At 46.8% G+C, this 24,062-nt stretch overlaps 1 protein-coding gene across 11 annotated transcripts in view; it reads left to right on the top strand.

Annotated features, from left to right (window-relative positions):
- The window catches only part of LOC119455432 (DNA-directed RNA polymerase II subunit RPB2), a 209,761-nt gene that overhangs the window by 21,986 nt on the left and 163,713 nt on the right, over positions 1 to 24,062 (top strand). For 4 of the 11 annotated variants that reach the window (XM_049668765.1, XM_049668767.1, XM_049668766.1 and 1 more), the window contains exons 7-11: positions 1,830 to 3,152; positions 10,737 to 10,831; positions 10,919 to 11,040; positions 17,925 to 18,143; positions 23,484 to 23,705. The exons of 3 other annotated variants lie outside the window; for them this stretch is intronic. In XM_049668765.1, the coding sequence (XP_049524722.1) occupies positions 1,830 to 3,152; positions 10,737 to 10,831; positions 10,919 to 11,040; positions 17,925 to 18,143; positions 23,484 to 23,705 (1,981 nt within the window). The remainder of the gene's footprint in view (positions 1 to 1,829; positions 3,153 to 10,736; positions 10,832 to 10,918; positions 11,041 to 17,924; positions 18,144 to 23,483; positions 23,706 to 24,062) is intronic. 4 more of the 11 variants (XM_049668769.1, XM_049668768.1, XM_049668772.1 and 1 more) reach the window with 4 other exon arrangements.

The following is a 24,062-nucleotide window of genomic DNA, read 5'->3' as shown; positions in this document are numbered from 1 at the left end:
TGATACGAATTTTTCTGTGGTCCCGGCCGAGCCCCATTACTTTGCAACGTGCTAGAGAATGGTTGTTACGAATCGATTTTCAGCCTGCGTCGGTTGATACGAATAAACGCCGCTCCACCGACGGCCGCGAAAGAGAACAGCGAGCAGTCACGCGCTTTCTCTCCTCTTTTGGTGCGGAGGCGCAGCGCCGGACAGCGCGGACTCCGCGACTGGGCACGAAGAGTTTGAAGCGGTGGCGCTTTTGGTGCTTTTGTACTTCTCCTTTTCTGCGAGCCATCAGATGGAGTGGCTGCTGCGCTTCGGGCCGCGTTCTTCGTGTTTGCGCCATTTTTCCTAGTCGCAGCGAGCTATGTCTCGCAAGCGGAAAGCATTCTCCTTTAAAGAGAAATTAGACATTCTTCGAAAGGTCGATGAGGATCCCAAGAGGAAGCGGACGGAGTTGGCTAAGCAGCTAGGCCTCGCAATGTCAACACTGAGCACAATTGCACAGCGAGACTATCATGAAAAACGTGCTTTCGTTCAACGTCAACGCGAAGCAAGCGAATTCGAATGCACTTATTTCGAACATACCGCGCACCGACAATGCTCTTAGCAGCGCGCCAAATCACGCGGCGGCGCCTCCGACCGGCATTGCTCCGACACCGCCATAGAGCAAAAGCTCAGGAGAGACCCCTCAATGCCGCGCGCGAAGGAACGGAAAAAAAAAAAAAACCCGCGGCGGAAATTTCACCCTCTCTCAAATTGCAAGGTCGCCGTTTCTGCATCGCGCCGGAACAAGCGTGTACGTGCCGGCACGACTAGAGTGTTCTAGACAACCGTATTCTAGCACACAATAGTGCCGACGTCTCAGCCAGGCGGATAAAATGGCAGTGAACCCTTCTCTATTTTCTAGTCACATGTTGGCAGCAGCGCAGAGGGAAGCAGCGGCAGAGGCACAGTTGGGCCAACGAAACTGCCACGCCCGCAAACGCTCGCTTCTCGATAACGGCAGAAAACAAAACTTCAGGGGGCGGCTAAAATAAGCTGGCGCCAGCACGGCGGCGCGCGCGCACGGAGATGTGCGCACGGAGTCGAAGGTGAGAGAGCTACGAGGGAGTTGAGAGGGAGGGCGAGGGGAGCCACCGAAGCGGCGGAGCTGATGCGGCCAAATCCTCTTTCCTGCCGCCCTCCTCCCTCACCTTCGACGGTCTCCGCGCGCACCCGTGTGCCGGCGCCGCTTTGTTTTCTGTCGTTATCGGGAAGCGACCGTTAGCCGGCGTGAGCAGTTTCGTGGCCCGCGCTTGCTATGCGCTTGCGTGCCGCGATATTTCACGACTCGCACCGTTCGTGCATCGTGCTATGGTGCACGAATACTTCAAAAATACGTCCTTTTAATTCGAACAAATTTTCGGGCCCCTTCGAGTTCGAATTATCGAGATTCGACAGTAGTTTTAATTGTGTTTCGATGATACGAATTTCGGCTAATACGAATATTTTTCGTGACCCCGTGAGATTCGTATCATCGAGCTTTTACTGTAATACTTGGCAGACACAATCGTTAGCGCGCATTGTATGCACTGCGCTTGTCAGCTTAAAATGGCCAGACCTAGTGAGGGGCCCTTAATGCTTTCTATCTTAGAAGTTTCATGATATTTCCAGGTGTGGCAGTTAATTTTATTCAGAACTGCACTTCGTTGTTTCGTAATGTCTGTTTCTTTTCATTCAACGGATTTTTTATCACTCTGAGGTTTTAGTAAACCGATTGGAGCTGTATGTGTAACTGTGTTTGAGCATTAACAGAATCATTGCATTCATTTGCATGTATATTTTGTCTTTTTATGGTTTTGCAGTTACATGGTTCACCGGCTGCTGCTTGCTGCTCTGGGACGAAGAGAGCTAGATGACCGTGATCACTACGGCAACAAGCGCCTAGATTTAGCTGGTCCCCTAATGGCTTTCCTGTTTCGGGGTCTTTTCCGTAATCTCACTAAGGAGGTACGCATGTATGCTCAGAAGTTCATAGACCGTGGCAAGGACTTTAACCTTGAATTGGCTATCAAGACCCGTATCATAACTGACGGACTCCGCTACTCCCTGGCAACAGGAAACTGGGGTGACCAAAAGAAGGCACATCAAGCACGTGCTGGAGTGTCTCAGGTGCTCAATCGCCTAACCTATGCTTCAACGTTGTCACATCTTCGGCGTGTCAACTCTCCCATTGGTCGAGATGGCAAACTTGCCAAGCCCCGTCAACTCCATAACACACTGTGGGGTATGATCTGCCCTGCTGAAACACCAGAAGGCCATGCTGTAGGCCTGGTGAAGAATCTAGCTCTCATGTCCTATATTTCTGTAGGCTCACAGCCTTCACCCATCCTCGAGTTCTTGGAGGAATGGAGCATGGAGAACTTGGAAGAGATAGCGCCCTCAGCCATTGCAGAAGCTACAAAAATCTTTGTCAATGGCTGCTGGGTGGGCATTCACAGGGACCCAGACCAATTGATGAACACCCTCCGCAAGCTGCGCCGACAGATGGACATCATTGTGTCAGAAGTCTCAATGGTGCGAGACATTAGAGACCGGGAAATTCGGATCTATACAGATGCGGGCCGCATCTGCCGGCCTCTCCTCATTGTTGAAGACCAGAAACTTCTGCTCAAGCGACGCCACATTGACAACCTCAAGGATCGCGAGTACAACAACTACAGTTGGCAAGACTTGGTGGCGAGTGGAGTGGTTGAGTACATCGACACACTTGAGGAAGAGACGGTTATGCTGTCTATGACCCCTGATGACCTGCAGGACAAAGGACTTGCATATTGTTCTACCTACACACATTGTGAAATCCACCCATCCATGATTCTTGGTGTGTGCGCCTCGATTATCCCCTTTCCTGACCACAACCAGTCGCCACGTAACACATACCAGTCTGCCATGGGGAAGCAAGCTATGGGCATCTACATCACAAACTTTCATGTGCGCATGGACACCCTTGCCCATGTGCTCTACTATCCCCACAAGCCACTGACCACAACACGCTCAATGGAGTACCTTCGTTTCCGTGAGCTGCCAGCTGGCATCAACTCCATTGTGGCTATTTTGTCATACACAGGATACAACCAGGAGGACTCCATCATTGTCAATGCCTCGGCAATCGACCGGGGATTTTTCAGGTAGGCCTGTCTGCTTTGTAGTACATCATGGCTCTTGTGTCAGCACATCAATGGCTTGCCAGTTCATTGTGTGCCATACCTTTCTCCTCCGCCTTCCTGCAAGCAGGACCTTAGGAAAACATTGTACATTGCAAAGTTGAAGGCACCAAAGTGCACAGTCCTGTATATTTCACTGCAACCGGAGCCAATTACACTAGTTTACTTATTTATTTTGTGTACCCTCAGGGCCGGGGGCATTAAAGAGGGGAGTGGTTACATCAAATACAGAAAAAAAATGTACAGTGCAGCAATGTCGTTAGTACTACAGAAATAGATGGCTCTCAGTTATACAATTTTATCGAAGTGTTCTTGTAGGGCTGGTTAATAAAATGTAATACGGTGCATACAGTGCATTAATACAGTGTTACAGTAATACAATTGGTAGTACAAAAGCATGAATGAAATGCTCCTATTTATACAGTAGAACCCCGCTGTTACGTTCCCGGGTGCTGCGTTTTCCCGGCTGTTACGTCGTTTTCTGCCGGTCCCGGCACAGCTCCCATAGAACCCAATGCATTGGTAACCCCACTGTTACGTCGCAACCAAGGGACCGTTCCCGCATCATACGTTGCGAGCTGCCACACCGCGCTGGCCCGAGCGGCCATTTTGACTTTTCATGTCGCTTGGCTTGGTTGCTTGACGATGGCATTGGCCGCCCAAAGTGCTGGGGGCGACATTTATTAAACAAATGAGTTGTGGCGCAAGGAAAGAAGAAGGAAAACCAAGGGGAGACAGGATAGGGCGCCAAATCCTGTCTCCCCTTGGCCCTATCCTGTCTCCCCTTGGTTTTCCTTCTTCTTTCCTTGCGCCACAACTCATTTGTTTAGCTATGCACCAACTCGCCCAACGCACTACCTTACTAAAGCGACATTTATTACGTATTTTCGGTTTCCGCCAGCAAAAGTATGGCATCTGATATCCGCTTTTGCTATCTAAAGATGATATTTATGACGCGTTGCGGCCCTAAAATTGGTTTTGGCTCATAGATGTTCCGTATAAAGTCCAAGGGCGATAACGCCGTCGCCGCGCGCCGTATGCTTTCTTTTGCGCGCGAGACGCAGTCGTCGGCTCCCCTCGCACGCTTTCACTCGCACATACAGCATACGTCGCCGCGCGCCGTATGCTGTATGTGCGAGTGAAAGCGTGCGAGGGAAGCCGCGCGGCCGTATGCTGAATGTGCGAGTGAAAGCGTGCGAGGGGAGCCGACGACTGCGTCTCGCGCGCAAAGAAAGAAAAGCAGGGAGGAAGCGCGCCTCCTTCCGTTGAGCTCGAGGCGAGGGAGCAAGGGGAGGGATAGCGGGCAGCGTTGTGCTCTGGCATCATACTGCGCGGCGGCGCACGGTCCCGCGGGCCCTACCTTGAAAGCGATCTGCCATGAGGCAGATTCTACGCAGTGTAGGTGTGTCGGCAGCTCGTGGCTTTGTGCGTGCTGCATGTTCTTGGCGCTCAGTTTGGGTTGAAGCGATAGACAACAGCACGAAGGTCACTTCGCTCGCTTCTGCAGCGGAGCTTAACTGTGCATGTCCGCGCTCATCGAGTGTGATGTGTTCATGGTTGCCTGTGGGCGCTGACACCATGTTTGTTAATTAGTTAATAACCGAATGTTTACAAGTTTATACAGATGATAAAACTACTATTCTTACTTCGTATAGCTCATCGCAATCGATACTTTGGCTGTCGGGCGAAACTACTTTTTGTCGCATGTAAGAATTAAAATAATATTGTGTGCAGTTCAACACTACTCCCATTTCTCAATTTTTCCTGTTTCCTGGCTCTTGCGTTTCCCGGCTCTTACGTTTTTTTTTACGGTCCCGTGAAAAACGTAACAGCGGGGTTCTACTGTACAATGTTATCTAATACTGCCATGAAGTGCTGGTTGTCAAGAATAGTAGCGGTTGAGGCGGGAAGGCGATGCCACTCAGCAGATGTACGCGGAAGGAATGAATGAAACATGGCATTGGTTTGGCATAATGAAATTCCGACTTTGTTATTGTGGTCTAACCTTGATGAATTGAAGGGCGATCAGTTCGTCGCAAAGGCAAGGATGATGAAGTATCTTGTGAAAAAGTGAAAGTCTTAAGGTCTTTACAGTGAGAGGCTAAAGATGGCAAGCCAAGGTTTAATTTCATTACAGAAGTGCTGGCAGTTCGGTTATAGTTAGAAAAAACAAAACGAGCATAGTTATGTTGCACTATTTCTAATGAGTGAATTGGGTTTTTCTGGAAGGGATTCCAAACTGCTGCTGCATACTGAAGCTTTGAGCGGACTAGTGGCTTGTATAGCAATTATTTTAGGGAAAACGGTGCCTTAGTGAAATAACGTTTTAGGTATCCCAGCATGGCGGTTAGCGTCTTTAATTACATAAGAAGCATGCATAGACCACAAGAGGTTGTTAGTAATAGGGATACCACGATATGTGTAGGATGAAACAGGGTCTAAAGGGAGATTATTAACGCACTAAGAAGGAAGCTGGTGAGAAGTTCTGGACACACGCAGAAATTTACATTTTTGGTTATTTAGTTCAATTGACCAAGATTGGCACCAAGTAGAAATAGCATTGAGGTCGGATTGAAGAGAAGATATGTCACTGTTGTACATTATTTCCCTGAAGATTATTCAGTCTTCTGTGAATAATTAATGTTAGAGGAAACACTAGAGTGTAGATCATTTATGTAAATCAAGAAAATGAGGGGACCAAGTACCGACCCTTAAGATACGCCGGATCGTACTCTGCTTGGCTGCGAGTTTGAGTCAATAGCAAAGACAAACGGTGAACGGTTAGAAAGAAAGCACTCAAGCCATGCAAACAGTCTGGGATCAATGTTAATTTGATGCAGCTTAAAGATTAGAAGATAATGGCATACTTTGTCAAAAGCTTTAAAAAAGTCTAAAAATATTCAGTTAGCAGTTGAAGAGTGGTCAAAGATGACGTTTATCTTATGCATAAATAAAACTACTGTAATTGTGTTTCACATGATTATCTCTTGCGGAAGCCATGTTGCGATGGTGAATAAAATGAATTAGTTTCAAGAAAGCTAGCAAGATTAGAGGCAAGTATATGTTTTAGCATCTTACATGGAATGGAAGTGAGCGAGATGGGGCGGTAGTTATATGGAGAATGCTTGTCACCTGACTTATGGAGTGCGATCACCTTCTCGACCTTCCGTTCAGCAGGCAAAGAACCCTTGTCTAGTGACTGTCGGAATATCATTGCTAGAAAAAATGGAAGAGTAACAGCTGGTGCTTTTAAAAAATGTTGCGTTAATTAAATCGTGTCCTGGAGCTGAAGATGGTTTTAAAGATAATTGATACGACGCCTGCTGGTTCACTGATTATGGGAAACATTGCTTGGTAATCGTAGTCGTGCATGGATAGGAAAGTAATGTCTGTGGTTGATGAAAAGTTTCGCATGAAAACATCATTAAGTACAGACGCACATTCGTTAGTTGGAATAATATTGCCAGAGCTGTTAAGTTGAATGCTCACCTGGGAAACATAGTGATGAGGTGTAATTTGCTTCTAAATGTTTTGTATCATCTCAACATCAGAACAGACGTTTGACTCTTTGGTTTATGCTAACTTGGAACATGTAGAACCTGTCTGTCAGGGTTTTTTTTAATGCAAGGATGCAAAACATGACTGAATATTGCTGCGCCTCTTTCTGCATCGAATCACGATGGTGATGACGACAATGTGCTCGAGAGTGCATGCAGGCTCAATAGAAGAAGTCTGTGTTCCCTATTCTCGGGTGTGCCGATAGAGTGCGACAGGACGACCTCTCGCAATTACAGCTGTCATTCTCAATGAACTGAGACACTGGTGGAGGTGCGGGGTACTGCACTCATTGTCTGATGATCAGGACTCTCTTGAGCAGCCCTATGCCCATCCCTACATCCAGCCCAGTGAGACATCGAGATGCCTGTACACCACACAAGCCGCCGCCTGCAAGGTCTGAGCCCAAAATTCGGTATTCTGCAAGGACCAGCCCTGTCAACGACCACCTCTGCTCAAGAAATGGCATTGGCAAGCCTGACACAGGTGACGGTTCAAAACCTTCGAATCCCCGTGAGCTTTCATGGCAACGAGCATGAAGATGCTGAAGACTGGCTGGACCAGTATGAATGCGTGGCCAACTCCAATCACTGGCGTCCCGGCCAGAAGCTTTCAATCGTGTACTTCGTCCTCGAAGGGAGCGCAAGAACATGGTTCGTGAACCGTGAGGGAAGCTTGCCAAACCGGGACGAGTTTTACCATCGGTTACTTGAGACCTTCGGAAATATGAATCGACAGGATAACGCTCAACGCCTTCTTGAGTCGCGTATCGAAATGCCAAATGAGGATGTCTGGATGTTTGCCGAAGACATGGCACATTTGTTTCGCCGCACAGATCCCAACATGACTGAGCCAAAAAAGCTGAGTTATCTTATGCGTGGCGTCAAGGAACAGCTCTTTGCTGACCTTGTACGCAACCAACCGACAACGGTGGATTCATTTATTAAGGAGGCCACAGCAATCGAACGGGTGCTGCAGCAACATTACCAGCAATATGACCGGCACTCTGTCTGCAGGAGCCACAGTACTGACGGCCACCAACAAAAATTCTCTTCGCCAATTGATAAGGAAGATTGTGCGCGAGGAGATTTCAATTGCAGAGCAAACAGCGATGCCGAAGGAGTTCATGGTTGCCTCTGTTGCTGAAGTTGTGCACCAATAACTCTGACAAGCCTTCGCACCTCCTGAACTAGACCCCGAACCATGCTTTCAGCCAAGCGCATACAGCTATGCTGACGCTGTCCATCGTCCGCTGTCTGCTATACCAATGCAATAGTACCGCTAGTGCCTACCTGTCACAGCCTGGGCCCAACGAGAGCCTTTTCGGTGACCCCAGCAGCTTCGCAGGATCGATATATCACTGTCGATCGCCGACCAGTGTGCTACAGTTGTGGGAACCTGGGCACATTTTCCAATTCTGCCCTCACCATCAAGCTGGCTACTAGAGAAATTCACCTGTTGCTACATGCCATCAGCTTGATGAAAGCCGTGGCCCCTTTGATGACAGCCTTACAGGACGGCAAGTGATCTCCTCTAATATCCGGTCATGGTCGCCGTCTCCATCATGTTTTTCATCTCCGAACCGCCGCAGTTTTGCTGATGTGGTGAGAGGGAGGTCTCCCAGCCCACGGCAGGGAAACTGAAAACAGCAACCTCCGGGGAGGAAGGTTGCACTAATCAAATTGCTGAAACGCCCCCAGTATTGCCAAGAACGCAGCAGATCGACGAACTATCAGAGCAGAACGCCGACATAATTGTGAGTGCCGACCTCCCTGTAATCGTTCATGGGCACAAAATGATGACCTAAGTTGGCACTGGTGCCGACTTTCCTATAATGAGCAAGCCCTTGGCAGACAAACTTAAGAAAATTAAAACGCTATGGACGGGCACTTCCATTCGAAATGCTTGAGGTCAGCTGGTGACACCTACAGGCAAATGTACAGCAAGACTCGAGATCGAGAATATAGCTTTTGTCGCTACCTTTGTCATTTTACCACAATGTTACAAACAGCTCATACTAGGCATGGACTTCTTGTGGGAATATGGCACTGTGGTTAGCATACGTGACGGCGGGGTCACTTTTGCTCTAGTAAAGACACGACGACCCATGGTGCAGCACCACAAAGCTGATCTTTATGTGTCGCCGACGATGTCTTTATACTGCCCCTATCACGCAGTCTTGTTCTGGTTATTTGCGATGCACAGTACAATGAAGATGGAGTAGCCGAACAAATAACAGCACTTCTGTTGCGTCAAGGCATTGCCATCGTTTGTGGCCTTGTAAGCTTAACAGAGGGATATGCTGACGTGCTGCTGACAAATTTCACTAACGAACGCCGGCACATCGGCAAAGGCACCGTGGTAGCATACTTTCGCGGAATCGACAATGCGCAACACTGTTTTGCTGCTCAAGACGAAGCAATGGCTGATATGGCACGACATGTACCCATCGTCGATGTTGGTCCAAGTTTAACGCCGAAAGATAGGCGCTTCTTGAACTGCTTGACCAATTTAAGGACTATTTCTCCTCAACGTCTCGAATTGACCGAGCACCACTGACTAAGCACTGCATAATCACGGAGGAGACCGCAAGATCCATTCGACAAAATCCGTACCATGTGGCTCAGAAAGAACACAAGGCAATACAACAGCAGGTCCAGAAAATGCTAGAGGATTACGTATGGCGCATATGTCACATGCCAGTTTCTCGCATTCTTCCCTTGTGACAGCTGTTGCTTTGAGACACTGTGTTAGACTTCACTGCCTTTGGTATTGGCCCATATTTTTCATCAGCAGAACGTGATTCCTCCAAAGGGGGTGAAGTCCACCTATAATGCCATTGCTGTAAAACTTGAGAGGCAGTATTTCCTGTAGTATACTGTTTTCTGTATGCATAATTAAAAGATGATAGTAGCAGCAGGATGTATCACTCTGTTAATGCACCCAACATTTTCCACTCTCCTCTGCTTGATTACCATAACTACAACCTCTATACAGCGATGAGAAGCCCTGTCATAATAATGAAGCCAAGGAATACATAGGGGAAATGAATTGGTTTATTACAAATTAAAATGTAGAAATAATACAGGAAGGAGAACTGAGAGTGGAAGACAAGGTGACTTGAGAAGGTGACTTGAAAAGGTGACTTGTCATAGGTGGGGGCCAAATGCACTACCTCAACACAATGCTTGTGATGCTCTAACAATTATTCCCCTACGCTTCATGTGGTTGTTACAAAAAATCATGCCCCTCGGTTCCCCTGATTCATCTTGCTCATTGCAAAGTGAAGGTACTATCAACTCCGGCAGCCTGGATACCTTGAGGTGTAGTGTACTAGGGTGGCCAGTTGCCTGCTCCTAAGCTCATATACAATGTGACGCCTCCAGTTGAAAAAATGTTCCGCATTCGCTGCCATGGCTGTGTGTGGTGCTTGCTAACACTCCCAGGGCTAGGTTTAATAGATACACATAAACACCCAAGAAAGTGTAGAGCATTGCTTTCATCACACGGAGATTGTGGGTCTGGCTCCCACCAGCTGCAAGTGGTCTTCCCTTGTGTTTTCATCTTTTTTTCCCTAATATTTCCACGTTTCATTCCAAAAAAAAAAGTTTATTTCTTCTGTGCCCTCCCTGGTTTCATTATCTGTTGGCCTCGTGGTTATTACTAATGAAAAAGTTGAGCCTCTTTGTTACCCCGATTCTTCTCACTCAGTTATTAAAATTGCCTTTTACGTGAAGAAATCTAGCCCCGTTTCTCCTTATGACAGCAGTCTATTGTGCAGAGGTGTCAAACGCAAGATTACCTTTTACAACTTATTGCATTTTATTTTATGCAGTGCATAAGTCTGAGCAGGGGACAGTGAAATCAAGATAGAACATAGAAAATCAATGCATGTCCAGGTAATAATTTTTAAACTGCTTGAAAGATTTGGCAGCACAGACTGAGTATCATGTAATAGAGCCCTTGCAACAGATTGTACTTGCCATTTTTCAGGTCAGTGTTTTATCGGTCATACAAGGATTCTGAATGCAAGCGGGTCGGAGACCAGGAAGAACAGTTCGAGAAGCCAACACGAGAGACCTGCCAGGGTAGGTGTTTCATAAATCGGATGAAGCAACAGTACTTACATGAGCATTATTAGGCTCATGGTATAATCTGCAATGTGTCTTTTTCAGGCATGCGAAATGCCATTTATGACAAGCTAGATGACGACGGCATCATAGCACCTGGTACCAGGGTGTCTGGAGACGATGTCATTATTGGGAAGACCATCACCCTGCCGGAAAATGACGATGATGTAAGGACAGCTTGTTCAATTGCAGGTTGAGTCCTGTTCTGTGAGCACTCTGTGAGCACTAAAAATGTTTCAATGGGTGCTTACCTAATTGCTTCTTCTTGAAAAGTAGTTTTGCCAAATTTTTTAGTGGCTGTAACTTGGTGTCAATTTCAAAAAATTATTTTATTGCGATAGCAATTATATGGACACTTCAACCGGATTTCTGCCGTCGGCGTCGCCGTTGTCGTCGCCGTCGCCGTGAGGTTCCCTATAGATAAAATCGTCGCCGCGCGCCGTATGCCCGAGCGGAAGCGTGTGAGGACGCGCGCTATCACGGAGAGCCAACGCACTCAATCTCCCACGCGCAAGCAAGGAAGCGGGAAGCCAGCGCCGGAGGGAGCGGGGGGGGGGGGGGGGGGGGGTCGCACTTCTACTCTGCCAACATCCGCGCTCGTCTCTCGCTTGCACCGTCGCTTATCTCCACACAGCTCTGACCTTTATGCGCCATGCATTCGCCGCTCAGTTTCCGTTGAAGCGATAGACCGCACGTACCTTCGCCCGCTGCTGCGGCGTATGCGCTTGCTGCCAGCGTTTTGACAGTCGTTGTCTGCAGTCATTCAGTGTGATCTATCCATGTTTGTTTGTGCGCGCTCACACCACGCTTGTTCAATTAGTTAGTAATAGTCGGGCCACATTTTCCAACGCACGCTACACATGCAATGCTGCCCGGGTCGGCAGTGCAACGCTACAGGTGTGTCCCTTCGCACGCGCTGCCCACGGGAAGCACTTCTCATCAACACCACCGTTTCACACGCGCCTTCTCGTGGTCATCGAGTCTCTCTTCATGTCGGTCTACTTACGCCGCAGCACACTTGCTTACTTAATCAGCTCATGTTTACTGCAATTCATATTGCTACCAATGCCGCTCACCTTACTTCGTATGACATTGCCGTGTTGCTATCGTATTCATTGCTTCGCCCTTAGGGCGAAACTGTGCTATTTTTTTATGTTTAAAGTTTGTTGCATATTATAACAAACAGTTACATGACAGTATAAGTATTATAATTTTACGAAAATAGTTTTATCGAATGTGACGTTCACAGAATGTGCAAATGTACAGCAGCCATTTTATGACCTGTGTGTGCCTTTAGCACCTTTTTGTTCATGCTGAACATGTTGGATTTTTCCTGGGACACTACCTTGCAGGATCTAGCTTAATTCCTATGACACATGGGCACTCCGAAGGCCTTTGGACTAGGCAACATCCGCCTGAAAGACATTCATGTAGAGTGACACATGGCAAAGGAGTATCTACATCTTAGTAGGGGTTCATTGAAGATGGGAGATATCCACTCTCCTTTACAGTCTGAAAGGGGTAGCCTCGTGTGAAGCATGTGCAGCTCATGCGATGACAGGAATCTTGCCAAAACACTGTTATGCCTCATTATTAACTTGATTGCTTGCGAAAATGTATTTTTTTATCTCATCATTAACGCAATTGGTTTGGCAGTGGCCTTTTAATGCAGTAGTACCCTCAAAGCGAAATGCAACTGGAATTGTCTTAGCTTTTGCCACTGTGGTCATCACCATCGCTTCTTCATATTGGCCTTTGACAGATTTGTCACTGAGTGCCTTCGTCCAGGTCTGGCTTTGTTTGGGCAGTTTTGTCTATCACTGTTTGCATGGACAGTAGGGTGCTTTCAGACAACACCACCTAGATAGCACAGGCCTACACCCTCCGATCTATGACGTCTTGCGACCTGGGCTGAAATTTTCATTGCCAAGGCTGGCGTGACAAAAGCAGTGACGTCAAAATTACTGCTGCTTACGCGGGAGCATCCCCGTTATATTCTATGACAGTCGGGCCGGTAGCATGACGTCATGGATCGGAGTGCGTAGGCCTTGGGCTATCTAGGTGGTGTTGCTTCAGAAAAAGGCAGTCAGGGGGGGTCCCGACTATATTTTTATTTCAACAAAATTTTTATATTGTAACAGGTGCAATGGGTTTATTTACAGTGTTAAGGGTGAAAAGAGTAAAGACATAGGACAGTTTGAAACAGCCGATCACCAAAACCTTGTGCCGCTCCTTCTTCCTCTACCTCTTCTTCTACGCTCCTCTGGTGTAACATTACATTTACAGACAAAGCTCACCGAGCATTGATGGTGGGGTTTTAATTGTGTGACCTGCACAACTTCAGTCTTGTGTGAGCGGCGGTTATCAGCTGTCACTTTAGCGGGGTCGTAGGTCAGGTCACTCAAGTGTTTAAGAATGACGAATGGATCCGAGTACTTGGAAACAAGTTTTTTGGCAAGGACAATTGACACAGAAACGTAGGGTTCCATCCTTTTTCTTCGCTAACACCACGGGGGATGCCCACGGACTCTTGGACGGCTGGATAATGTCGTCGCGTAGCATTTCGTTGACTTGTTGCCTTATGGCCTCACGTTCGTACGCCGAAACTCGGTACGGGCCCTGACGAAGTGGGCGGACATTTTCGTCGGTTATGATGCGCTGCATGGTGACAGGGGTTTGTCGAATTTTTGATGACGACGAGAAGCAGTCCTTGTATTGCAGGAGCAGGGCTTTTAGCTGTTCTTTCTTATGCTTGGGAAGGTTCTGATTGACATCGAAAGCTGGTTCAGGTACTACAGTCGTTGTTGCAGGTGCGCTAGAATCTGTGAAGGCGAAAGCACTGCTGGCTTGTACTATTTCTTCATGCAGGCGACCGTGGTGCCATTGTTAAAGGGCCCTTAAACCACCTCAGATATTTTTTGAACATTGCAAGTAAACAGGCGCATCGAGTTCAGAATGCCGTCACGATCAACGATGCCAAACGCTGCAGCGCTACGCGCCGCGGGCACGCCACAAAACCAAAAAAACAATGCCGTCCTCCTCCCCTCGCTTTTCCGGTAACCCCAGCGGTCGTCATGATGTCAGCAGGGGGAATCTGGTGATGTCAACGGTGGAAACGATGTCCATTGGTCGAACAAGAACCTACGACTTCCGGTTTGTCTGCTAGGAGGTAGGCGCGCTCCCTGCTCGTCCTCGCCGTGTTGCTCGCTTGTGCACGCTTGCGCATCTGTAATCACAGCCCGCAACGCAAAAACCAAATCGCTCGTGTGCCAACACAGTCATGCTTAGCGGTCTCATTAGCTGCGCGAACAGAGTGCGACAGTGTTGGCCTTTCCAGACGTGCGCGCAACACGGGGTTCATAGCGGCACGCTTCGCATAACACGCTCTGGCACCGCAACAACAGCGGGTAGCCGAGAAGCGCCGAGTTCACGTCCACGTTACCGGCACGCTTTGCCATTCGCGGGCCACCGTTCGACAGCGGTTTTGCTCTCGAGCGACGAGATTTCCTTGCCGTACGTAGAGAGGATGAGACCGGGACTCATTTGTGCGGCAGCCTCACCGCCGCTGATCGCTCGACGGCGCCGATATCGTCGCTAGGCCTTTTCCGGTTCCCTTCAAAGCTAAAGCGGACGGCGCTTCGAAATGAATTACCGACGCTCACAAGCCGCAATATTTTATTATCGTTGTTATCGCTTTTCGCAATAATTGTACACAAAGAAGGAAAATACGCTGATATTAGCGGCGCCGACGGCTACGATGCGAGCACAGCCGAGCCGGTCGTCTCCCGTCGGTAGCTGTGCACTCAGCTGCAGCCGATGTTTTCGTTGCCGGTCGGCGGTGGCAGAAGCGCGGCGCAGCTTCGCGGTCGTCGATTGGCCCGTTGATCGTGCTGCGGGCGGGGCACCGGCCGAACTGTCGTCTACTTTGGACACTTCTCGCGCGGCAGACTGGAGGCTGTATCGTCGTCCGCATATGTGCCGCTAGCATGGCTAGCATGGACGTGCTTTAACCGGAAGTAGGCAGTGTTTTGAGAAGCGCGTTGGCGATGACGTATGTCACGTGACATTTGGAGCAGCAATCGGCGAGGAGGAGAGACCAGCTGTAGCGAAGGAAAGAGCGAAACGAGCGAGGGCCGTTTTTCGATCATCAAACGTGTGTAACTCCGCTATTACGGCACCATTTCGAAAAATTCTCGCAGCTACGTGTTCGTTGCAGACTCGTGCACAACTGCAACACCACAACTAAATTTCGACCTCTGGGTGGTTTAGGGGCCCTTTAATGTGCTTGTATTCGTGGCTGAAGTTTGTGAACATCACTCTTGCTTTCCCTTCATGTAGCTCAGCTATGCCTCTAGCGACGCAAATTTCACGGTCAAGCAGTAAGTGATGATCGCCCTCGACGACGTCCTCCATGTTTTGGAGCATGAGTGGAGCACAGTGCGTTAGTGATTACTCAGTTGCATTTCCGACAGCTGATCGCACAGTAGTAGGGCAGAAGCGGTAATGGTTTCACATTCGTGCGCTTTTCGCTTGAGGCAATGTGCTGCGCACCGCCAAAAGCGTCATCTCGTTTCTTTAGCAAACTTCTCCGTGAAAAGGGTCTGTAAGAAATAAAAAGGTATGACTAACTTCAATTATGGTGGCTCAGTGGATATGGCGCTTTCCTTCTTAACACGATGTCACTGGTTGAACTCCCTGCTGTGGTGGCCACATTCCAATAAAGTGGGATGCAAAAACACAATGTAATTCACATTCTTCTACTGTGGCATTTGTTATAGCCCTGCTGTTGCATTGAGGCAATTGAAAATTTTCTATTGACCAAATATTAAACAAACCAATCAATTGTTGTAAAATTATGTATTGTGCTTGCATTTTGTATGCCTTAGCTTGATGCAAATGAAATGAAGCTGTGCAGCATGATAAAGGAGTGGCTGGGAGATGGGGAGGTCTTCAAAATGTTGCATTTCGTTTGCAGTTTTGTGGCATCGCAGCATTGTAATTCAGATGGCTGCTGCTTGATGCATTCACTAAGAAGCAACTTACAGCAGTGCAAATTACGTAGAAATAAAATATATTTAAGCTTCTGTAAAGATAAAGATGTGGAAAACTTTACCTCAAATGTCTAAGAACACTGGTTGACTTGAGACGCATGGGATTCGTGTTTGTCACTGCACGACCCTATCTGACATGTCTCAAAGTATATGTACTTTTCATTTCTGTGGCGTTCTGTCATAAGAACACAAACAAAAACATATTCCAAGTTCTCTTCCTAGATCATGAGAGTCGACTTGGAGCTAGGCTCTTACTGATATGTGTTTCACGACTTAGCCCATGTGAGCTTGGTTATAGCAAATATCAAGTGAAATCATTGACGAAAACCTTCCAATTTACAGCAAGCCAATGTTCGTAAGTGATGTCGTGGCCATCCACAAAAATGTGAGACATGTTCACGGCCTTACGTAGACAACCTGCCCAGGGCTGTCTGTGTATATAGATACAGTGAAGTAATTTGACGCGACCTATTGCCAAGGGGACACATGTAGCACTTTTGTTGCCTTGTTGGTGGCTTGTTGTGTCCAGAGGCCAAGATAATGCATGCTTTATTACGTAGCTGCACTCACACATTGGCTCAGAGCTTTTGACTTATGAACCCCATTACTTACAATTTACAAACCCTAGCTTGCTGTAAATGGGAGGTTCCTTTCAATGATGTCATTGGACATTTACTATAATCAAGCGTCTGCCTGTTGAGTCGTGATATACATATCAATAAGAGCCGATAGCTCCACGCTGGCTCTCTTCACCTTCGAAGGGAACTTGTAATGTTCTTTTTTTTTGTGTGTGTTCTAATTAGCAACATCAAAGAAATGAAAAGTAAATATAGTTTCAGAAGTTATTTTTTATCTAGCGTTAGAGTGGGTCGTGTGATGACACACGGATTCCATGCTTCTCAAGTCACCCTGTGTACTATGTTAGAGGTAAGGCTTTGCGACTATTAGTGACACCTTCATCTTTAAATAATCTTCAATATATTCCTTCTTTTTATTTTATCACTGCAAGCTCTTTCTTTGTGAATGCATCTAGCAGCAGCTATCTCAAAACACTATGCTGCCATGCCATGACGCTGTACACGAGACGCAAAAGTTTTTGCATTTCGAGAACCTCCACAACCTCCAGCCACATTTTTCATACTGTACACAGCTACATTTCATCTGTGTCATGCTAAAGCATACATGATGCAAGTATAATACAGAATTTTACAAGAAGGGTCCATCGATTTCTTTAGTATCCCCTTGAGGCGCAGTGTCCACATTTGTGGATGCACTGGTTTTCGCTAGTTTTGTTGGGTCGTGGCCAAGAAAAGAAGTGGGCATTAAGTGTCAGGTAAATTGAACCCTTCTTCAGTGTGAAAAAAAAAAAATTTACTTCAAGGGGCTGCACGTGCGTCAGGGGTACAGTCAATGTTTGTTAAATGAGGCTGCTAGAAGTGTGCTTTGCATGCTTGGGATAAATGTGCATATGCATTTGAGGCAGTTTAAAAGTGATCATGTTTGGGTTAACTGCATTTCACTAGGGCCAGTTCGTGCAGATTACCTTTACAAGCAGGCAGAAGGGTTTGGTTCCAGCTGTTTGTTGCCTTCTCTGTTTCACTGCTTCAGGTTTTTTGTGGTTGCTGCAGTGCCATGCCATTCATTTGTATTTCAAGGTGATCGAGAATTAGTTCAGAGAAAGCAAAGTCTTATTCGTGGTCACTTTGATTAGGTGAATGGCAAGGATAGTTATGCAAGCTATTTCTGTGAGAAGAAGAAGAAAAAAAGAAAAACGGGCTTGGGCAACCATATGTTACAAGGGCAGCACATTACATAATGAATTAATGACATATAAGTGATACCGAACTCTTGAAAGCATGAAAAATGTGTTAGTATGAAGCAGTGTCTGAATTAAGAAAGGGAAACCAACTTCGAACCATTGAGATCTTACTGTACTGCAAGACTGGCATCTAGCAATAATTACTATAGCAGCTGACGTGACTGTGCAACCTTCTTTTTAGCTGGAGAGTACCAACAAGCGATTCACCAAGCGTGATGCCAGCACATTCTTGCGGAACAGTGAGACGGGCATTGTGGACCAGGTGATGTTGACTGTGAATGCAGAAGGTTACAAGTTCTGCAAGATTCGTGTGCGCTCCGTGCGCATCCCACAGATTGGCGACAAGTTTGCCAGCCGGCACGGCCAGAAAGGCACTTGTGGTATCACCTATCGGCAAGAGGTAGGTTCACAAAGGCCTTTTCGAGGCTTGTTGGCATGATGGCAATCATCTGCAACTGTTTGAGTGTCCTCTTACAGTGGAACCTCGTTGATACAATCTTTACGGGAACCGGGAAATAAAGCGTATCATCCAATGTATCATCCAACCAAGTCATATTATCGGGAAACGAAAAAACGTATTATCCCGAAAAACATATTACGTAGAACCGTATCAGTGAGGTTCCTTTGTAGTCGGCTATGAATATTGAACCAACTGTAATGCGGTTTCATTGCCAAACGAGAACTACAAACAGGCAGGTCTGTTGATCAAGTGTCGGGCACCGAGCACGCTAGCTCTATCCTGCAGCAAGGCATTGATGATGCGCCCAAAGCACACGCCTGTCTTCTTTGCTACATGAACAGTTTATGCCAGAAAAGTGCCATCAAGATGGCACTTTTCATTTTGATGGGATTGACGGAATTGATCTAATTATATGGCAGGTTAACCTAAACAAAAAAAAAAAAAAAAAGATGCAATAACACTACAGTTACCACAGGCCACAGCTCTGGCATGAACGCATATGGACATAATAAAACATGGTGTTCTTGTAGGCCCGATAACAACATTTTTTTTCTTTTTTTCTGAGAAACTTGCTGTAGGTGGTTATTTGAGAGTTTTAGAATAGGGGCCCCAAAGAGCTTTGCGGGTGTTAGCGTTGGGGCATGCAGGAGTGACGAGTTTTAGAATAGGGTTTTGCATTTGGGAATAGCGTCTTGCGCTTGCAGCGCCACTATAGTGTCAAAGAAAAACTATTATAAATATTAAAGTAAACTAGATCATTTTATTATAAGAAGAGTAATTTTGACTTCCGTGGTTTTGCATTAAATTACTATTTAGATGTTATTCTATTAGCAGCAAGCGATTTGTTGCTCTTAATTATGAGTAACCAACTTTACGTGCCTTCACCAGCCAAGCTAATTCATGTTACGCCTACGAGCCATGAAATCGACAATCGAATTCGGAATGAATCAATCTTCAATCTTAATGAATCAATCTTCATTACACACGTTAGTTGAGAGAAAGCGATAACCGCAATCACTTCTCCTAGCTTACGAACTTCACGCGTTACCACAAATCAAGCCCAGTTAGGTACTTAGATAGCCGTCGCTTTGATGGGTACCGCCATGTTTGTTGACGCAAAGCTTTTGGGGCAGCTTCTGCCCCAGTCGTTAAATCGGTCAAATTGTGTGCCCAATGCAAAACCCAAACGTAGCTTGCGTCTCGCGCATGCGCAGTGGTGTCGACGCTATTTCTTTGGGGTCCCAAAACGTTTGGGGTCCCTATTCTAAAACTCTCTATTGTGTGTGCCTTTATTGAATGCACTAAGGATTTTGGTCACAGAGCTGAGTTTTAATGAATGCCCTGGCTCCCTGCAGATTTCTTAATTGGCAAATCAGTTCTGTTGAATCCTGTAAGGTGAATGAAGTATCATAAAAGGAAAAATTGTCATCCACCTTAATGTAGCCAGACGCTACAAAGGAAACCTAGACGGGTTTCCCAGAAAGAAAGCTTTGCAGTTGAAGAAAAATTCGACCTGGTCCGGGGATCGAACCTGAGACTAACGCCTTTTCAGGGCGGCCACTCTACCATTGCAGCAGCAGCGCGCAAGACTCGTCTCTGTGCTATTTGCGGGTCGGCGCTGAATGCGTTTTATTCGTGCTCGCACGGTTACACGTGAGTGGGAATGGACTTAGATGTTCTGCAAGCTGAAAGCCACTTTTGAAACGAACAGCGTTTGTTTATCTTCTGTCACTGACGCAACGGCTGGAGGGGAAGGGCCGGGAAACGAAGAGATTTACTGGTCGCGAGGCGTCAGCGGAGCGCGAAGCGGCACACAAGAAGAGACATGCGGACTTTTTCCAATAGGAACTCTGTTCCAAAACCCGATGCAACAGTCTGCCTAGCTCGTTGCCCACGTGTGACAATTGGATGTGTTTAAACGGCGGTATTGTTATTGTAATAAATACGTGGACGGGCAGGCACGCGCATGATTCTCAGTAGGCCACAAGTGCGCTCATGGCGGCACGGCCCGTATCCATACGGGCTAGTTTTCTTCTGCGGTGCGTCCATTTCTTTGCACTTCGAAGCGCGTGAGCTGCATCACCATCTCTCATCCAGGTGATGTGGTCTTCTAGGGTTAGCTTTGCAATCAGTATATCAAAGACGATTGAAAGTTCGTGAGGAAAAAAAAAGTCAGCGTCTGTGTGTTCAATATGGCCTTGGAGAAGCAAATCTGTAAGTGCCCGCTTTTCACGATCTCGGGAAACCGTCCGAGACGTGCGGAGATTTCAGATTGGCTTATCTATACTTCGAATTATCAGTACAGTAAAAGCTCATTTATCCGGACCTCGTTAACTCGGAAATTTGGTTAACTCGGACTCTCGGCGCGGTCCCGGCAAAACTGTGTATATTTCAATGGGGTCAAATGCTCATTAATTCGGAGGGATTTAGCCGCGCACCGGTTATCTCGGACAACTCCGCGCGACTCCAGAGTCGCGCGATCTCGGCGGCTTGGAGGCTCAAGCACCGCTTGCCGTAACCGACGGCGGAACCGGAGTTTTAGAGAAACCGAAACCGAACGAACTGCAGCAGAATATGATCATGATGATAGTGAATGAGGGGTAAGTGGCTAGGTGGCGCTAGTCACCACCCGGCGGAAGCGCTTGGGCCACCGGCGCATCCATTGTCTACTAACAGATGCTCGCTACGCCTACTGGTGTACTTCGTGACTTGGTTGACGTAGTTCTTTGTGTTGTGACTTCGCGTGTTGCGGCTGTGTGTGTGCACGTTGCCGCCGCCGTCGCGCTTCATACCGATGGCGACCGTCACAGAAGTTAAGCGGCCACTGCAGCCAGCAAATGATCTTGAAAGAAAGGTGATGATATTGAAAGACGTGAATGCAGGTGTTTCTCGACAAGAGATAATGAAAAAGTACGATGTTAAGAGAAGCACCTTAACCGACTATGTGAAGAACCAAGCAAAAATTTTCGAGGCGTTTGACAGCGGCAAATTCACCGGAAAACGAAAACGACTAAGGACGGCAGCACACCCGAAGCTGAAAGACGCACTGCTGCGGTGGATAACAGACATGCGGAACAGCCAGCTTCCCTTGAGTGGACCTTTGATCTGTCAGCAAGCTGAAAGGTACGCACTGAGAATGAACATCGAATCTTTCAGTGCGTCTGAAGGCTGGTTTGCCCGCTTTAGAGAAAGGCACGGGTTGGTCTTTCGAAACGTGTGCGGGGAAAAAGCAGCAGTGGATGAACGGTGTATTGCTGACTGGAAGACAACCGAGCTTCCCCAGTACCTGGCTCGTTATGAACCTGCCAACGTCTTCAATGCCGATGAAACGGCTCTCTTTTTTAAAGCCTTGCCGGAAAAAACGATCACGTTCAAGGGCGACCCGTGCGTTGGAGGGAAGAGGAGCAAAGAAAGGGTCACTGTGCTTCTCGCTTCAAATACGTGCGCACCACCACCTGATGGGATTAAATAAGATCGTTCTGTCAGAAATTCCGATGGCGAGGCAGACGAAAATAACGCACTTTTTCAAGAAATAAAGGTTTGTGCCGTGTACGTTTTCCTTTTGTTTTCATGGTCCTTTCGATAATTCGGAATTCGGTTAACTCGGACATTTTCTCCGGTCCCGTGAGATCCAATTTAACTAGCTTTTACTGTATATCAAAAATAGGTACAATGCAATTCCCTTTGAGTTCGATATATTCGGGATCGACTGCATATCAAACCTAGACATATTGAATTATTGTCCATGTCGAATGGTTGTAATATCCTCTTGGAAATACCATGCTAAAGTGTAGCACTGTAGAATGCATTCATCGAACTCCTCTTCACCACCACCACACCCCTGAAAGTACGGTGCTGCACCGTCGGAAATTTTCAATGCTACGAAACAGTACTGTTTTGGCAAACACTGCTAAACAAAACATCGAATCTGAAGGGCAGTACATGCCATGGAAGAAAGATCAGCAAGGTGCATGTTTTTTGCTCACTACAAACATGGATGGCTTGTGCACATTGCAGTCTTCGTTATTGGCAAAAGCAGATTGTGACGCTGCTTCAAGAAAGCGAAAGGCCTCCTGGTTCGATACGCATTCCACCAGAATGTGTGAATGACACTCGAATCTTTTCACTGAGCAGCTCCAGACACAGGGTGCCAAACTGGAGGTGTCAGTTGCATCACCGGTTTGTCTTCTTGTAGACCAGGGGTTTCTGTGAATGGCGTGTCACTGTTACGCGAGTGGTCATGATGAACCCCCATGTAAATAGATTTTTAGTTTGTTCAGTTTGGATTTAACAAAACCAGCGCATGCCACTTGTGGCAGCCACATGGAAAAGCCATACTGCAGCAGCAACGTGCACTGTACGATTTGATGGCCCAATTAGTGCTGAACATGTTTCAAATATTCGTGCTCAGGGTCCATTTTTACGAGGATTAGGATGTTCTGCAATACAAATTTAACAGCATCTGCCTGGTTGACTCAATTGCCAATATATGACAATCGTCTATTTAAACGGCGTATTATAAAGGACGCACGGCCAAGAACATTTACGTGCGGTTCGCAAGACAACTCCGTTGTCGGCGGCACTGTGCATATCCATACAGGCTGGTTTCTCCTGCACTGCGTCCATTTCTACCTTATGCTGAACAAAATGTGCGACAAGGACTTTAGCAACCGCGACACGCACCGTGGTTTTGCGACCAGGTAATGTGGACTTTCTAGGATTAGCGTTGTGCTTAGTAGTAAACAACTATTCCGTGGCACGATCGACTTGCGACAACTTTTGTGCATTCTGCATGGTCTTGGAGTAACATCTTTAAATTACTACATTTGACGATGTCAGGAAAATGCCCGAGCCTTGCGGAGATTATAGATAAGCTTCAGATAGGCATATGTATTATTTCGAGTAAACATATTGAACTATTTTGCAACTCCACCCGAGTTCGATACATTCGGGATCGTCAATATCATGAGGTATTTTTGGTTCCCCTTTCAAGTTTGTTATGTCGACGTTTGAAGTGTAATAGTATAATAACTTTGTGTTGTCTGTAGCACCATTATTGCAATGTAGTGTTTAAAGTGTAGGCACCTGGGATCAAGTTAAGAATGAGGTTAAGCCTTTGCTTTGAAACAGTGTTAGCATGAAATTAATATGGAGCTTTCAACATTTTTGCATTGGTCAGTAGCATTTTTTAACCTGTTTGTTAGTGCTACTCAGTTTGCAAAATATGGCATAAAAATATGGGCATGCTTGCAAGGTCTTATGACTGGTTTTCTGTTTCAGGACATGCCCTTTACAGCTGAAGGCCTGACACCAGATATCATCATTAATCCCCATGCCATCCCTTCTCGTATGACCATCGGCCATCTTATTGAGTGCCTGCAAGGCAAGGTCTCCGCCAACAAGGGTGAAATCGGTGATGCTACGCCTTTTAATGATTCTGTCAACGTGCAGAAGATCTCCAACCTCCTTCAGGAGTATGGCTACCACCTAAGAGGAAATGAGGTAAGGAAGGCATATGGGTATGTCTGGCAGGCCAGCTGACATGGCCGTTATCCTTGTAATCTTTAGTTGATTTGTCGCTGAAAATTTGCAAAACCTTAGAACAACTTAAGTGGTTTGGTTACAGGTTATTGAACTGGAACTGAACAAAAAAAAAAGCATTATTTTTGCTCGAACTGGAACATTATTTTTTTTTTTCACTCTGGAGTGAAACCGAAAAGAATAAGAGGCTAGGCATATTTTCTGGGGCTTCATCCACGCATTGCGTGCACTTGTGGCTGAACTATGCTACCTCATCTGTAAATACACACCCCCTTCCCCTGATTTCAGAAGTTGAAACATCATTAGTACGGTTTTCAA

Source organism: Dermacentor silvarum, chromosome 6, assembly GCF_013339745.2.
Source record: "Dermacentor silvarum isolate Dsil-2018 chromosome 6, BIME_Dsil_1.4, whole genome shotgun sequence".
Classification (NCBI taxonomy): Eukaryota; Metazoa; Arthropoda; class Arachnida; order Ixodida; family Ixodidae; genus Dermacentor; species Dermacentor silvarum.
This window is presented reverse-complemented; position numbering and strand designations above follow the sequence as displayed.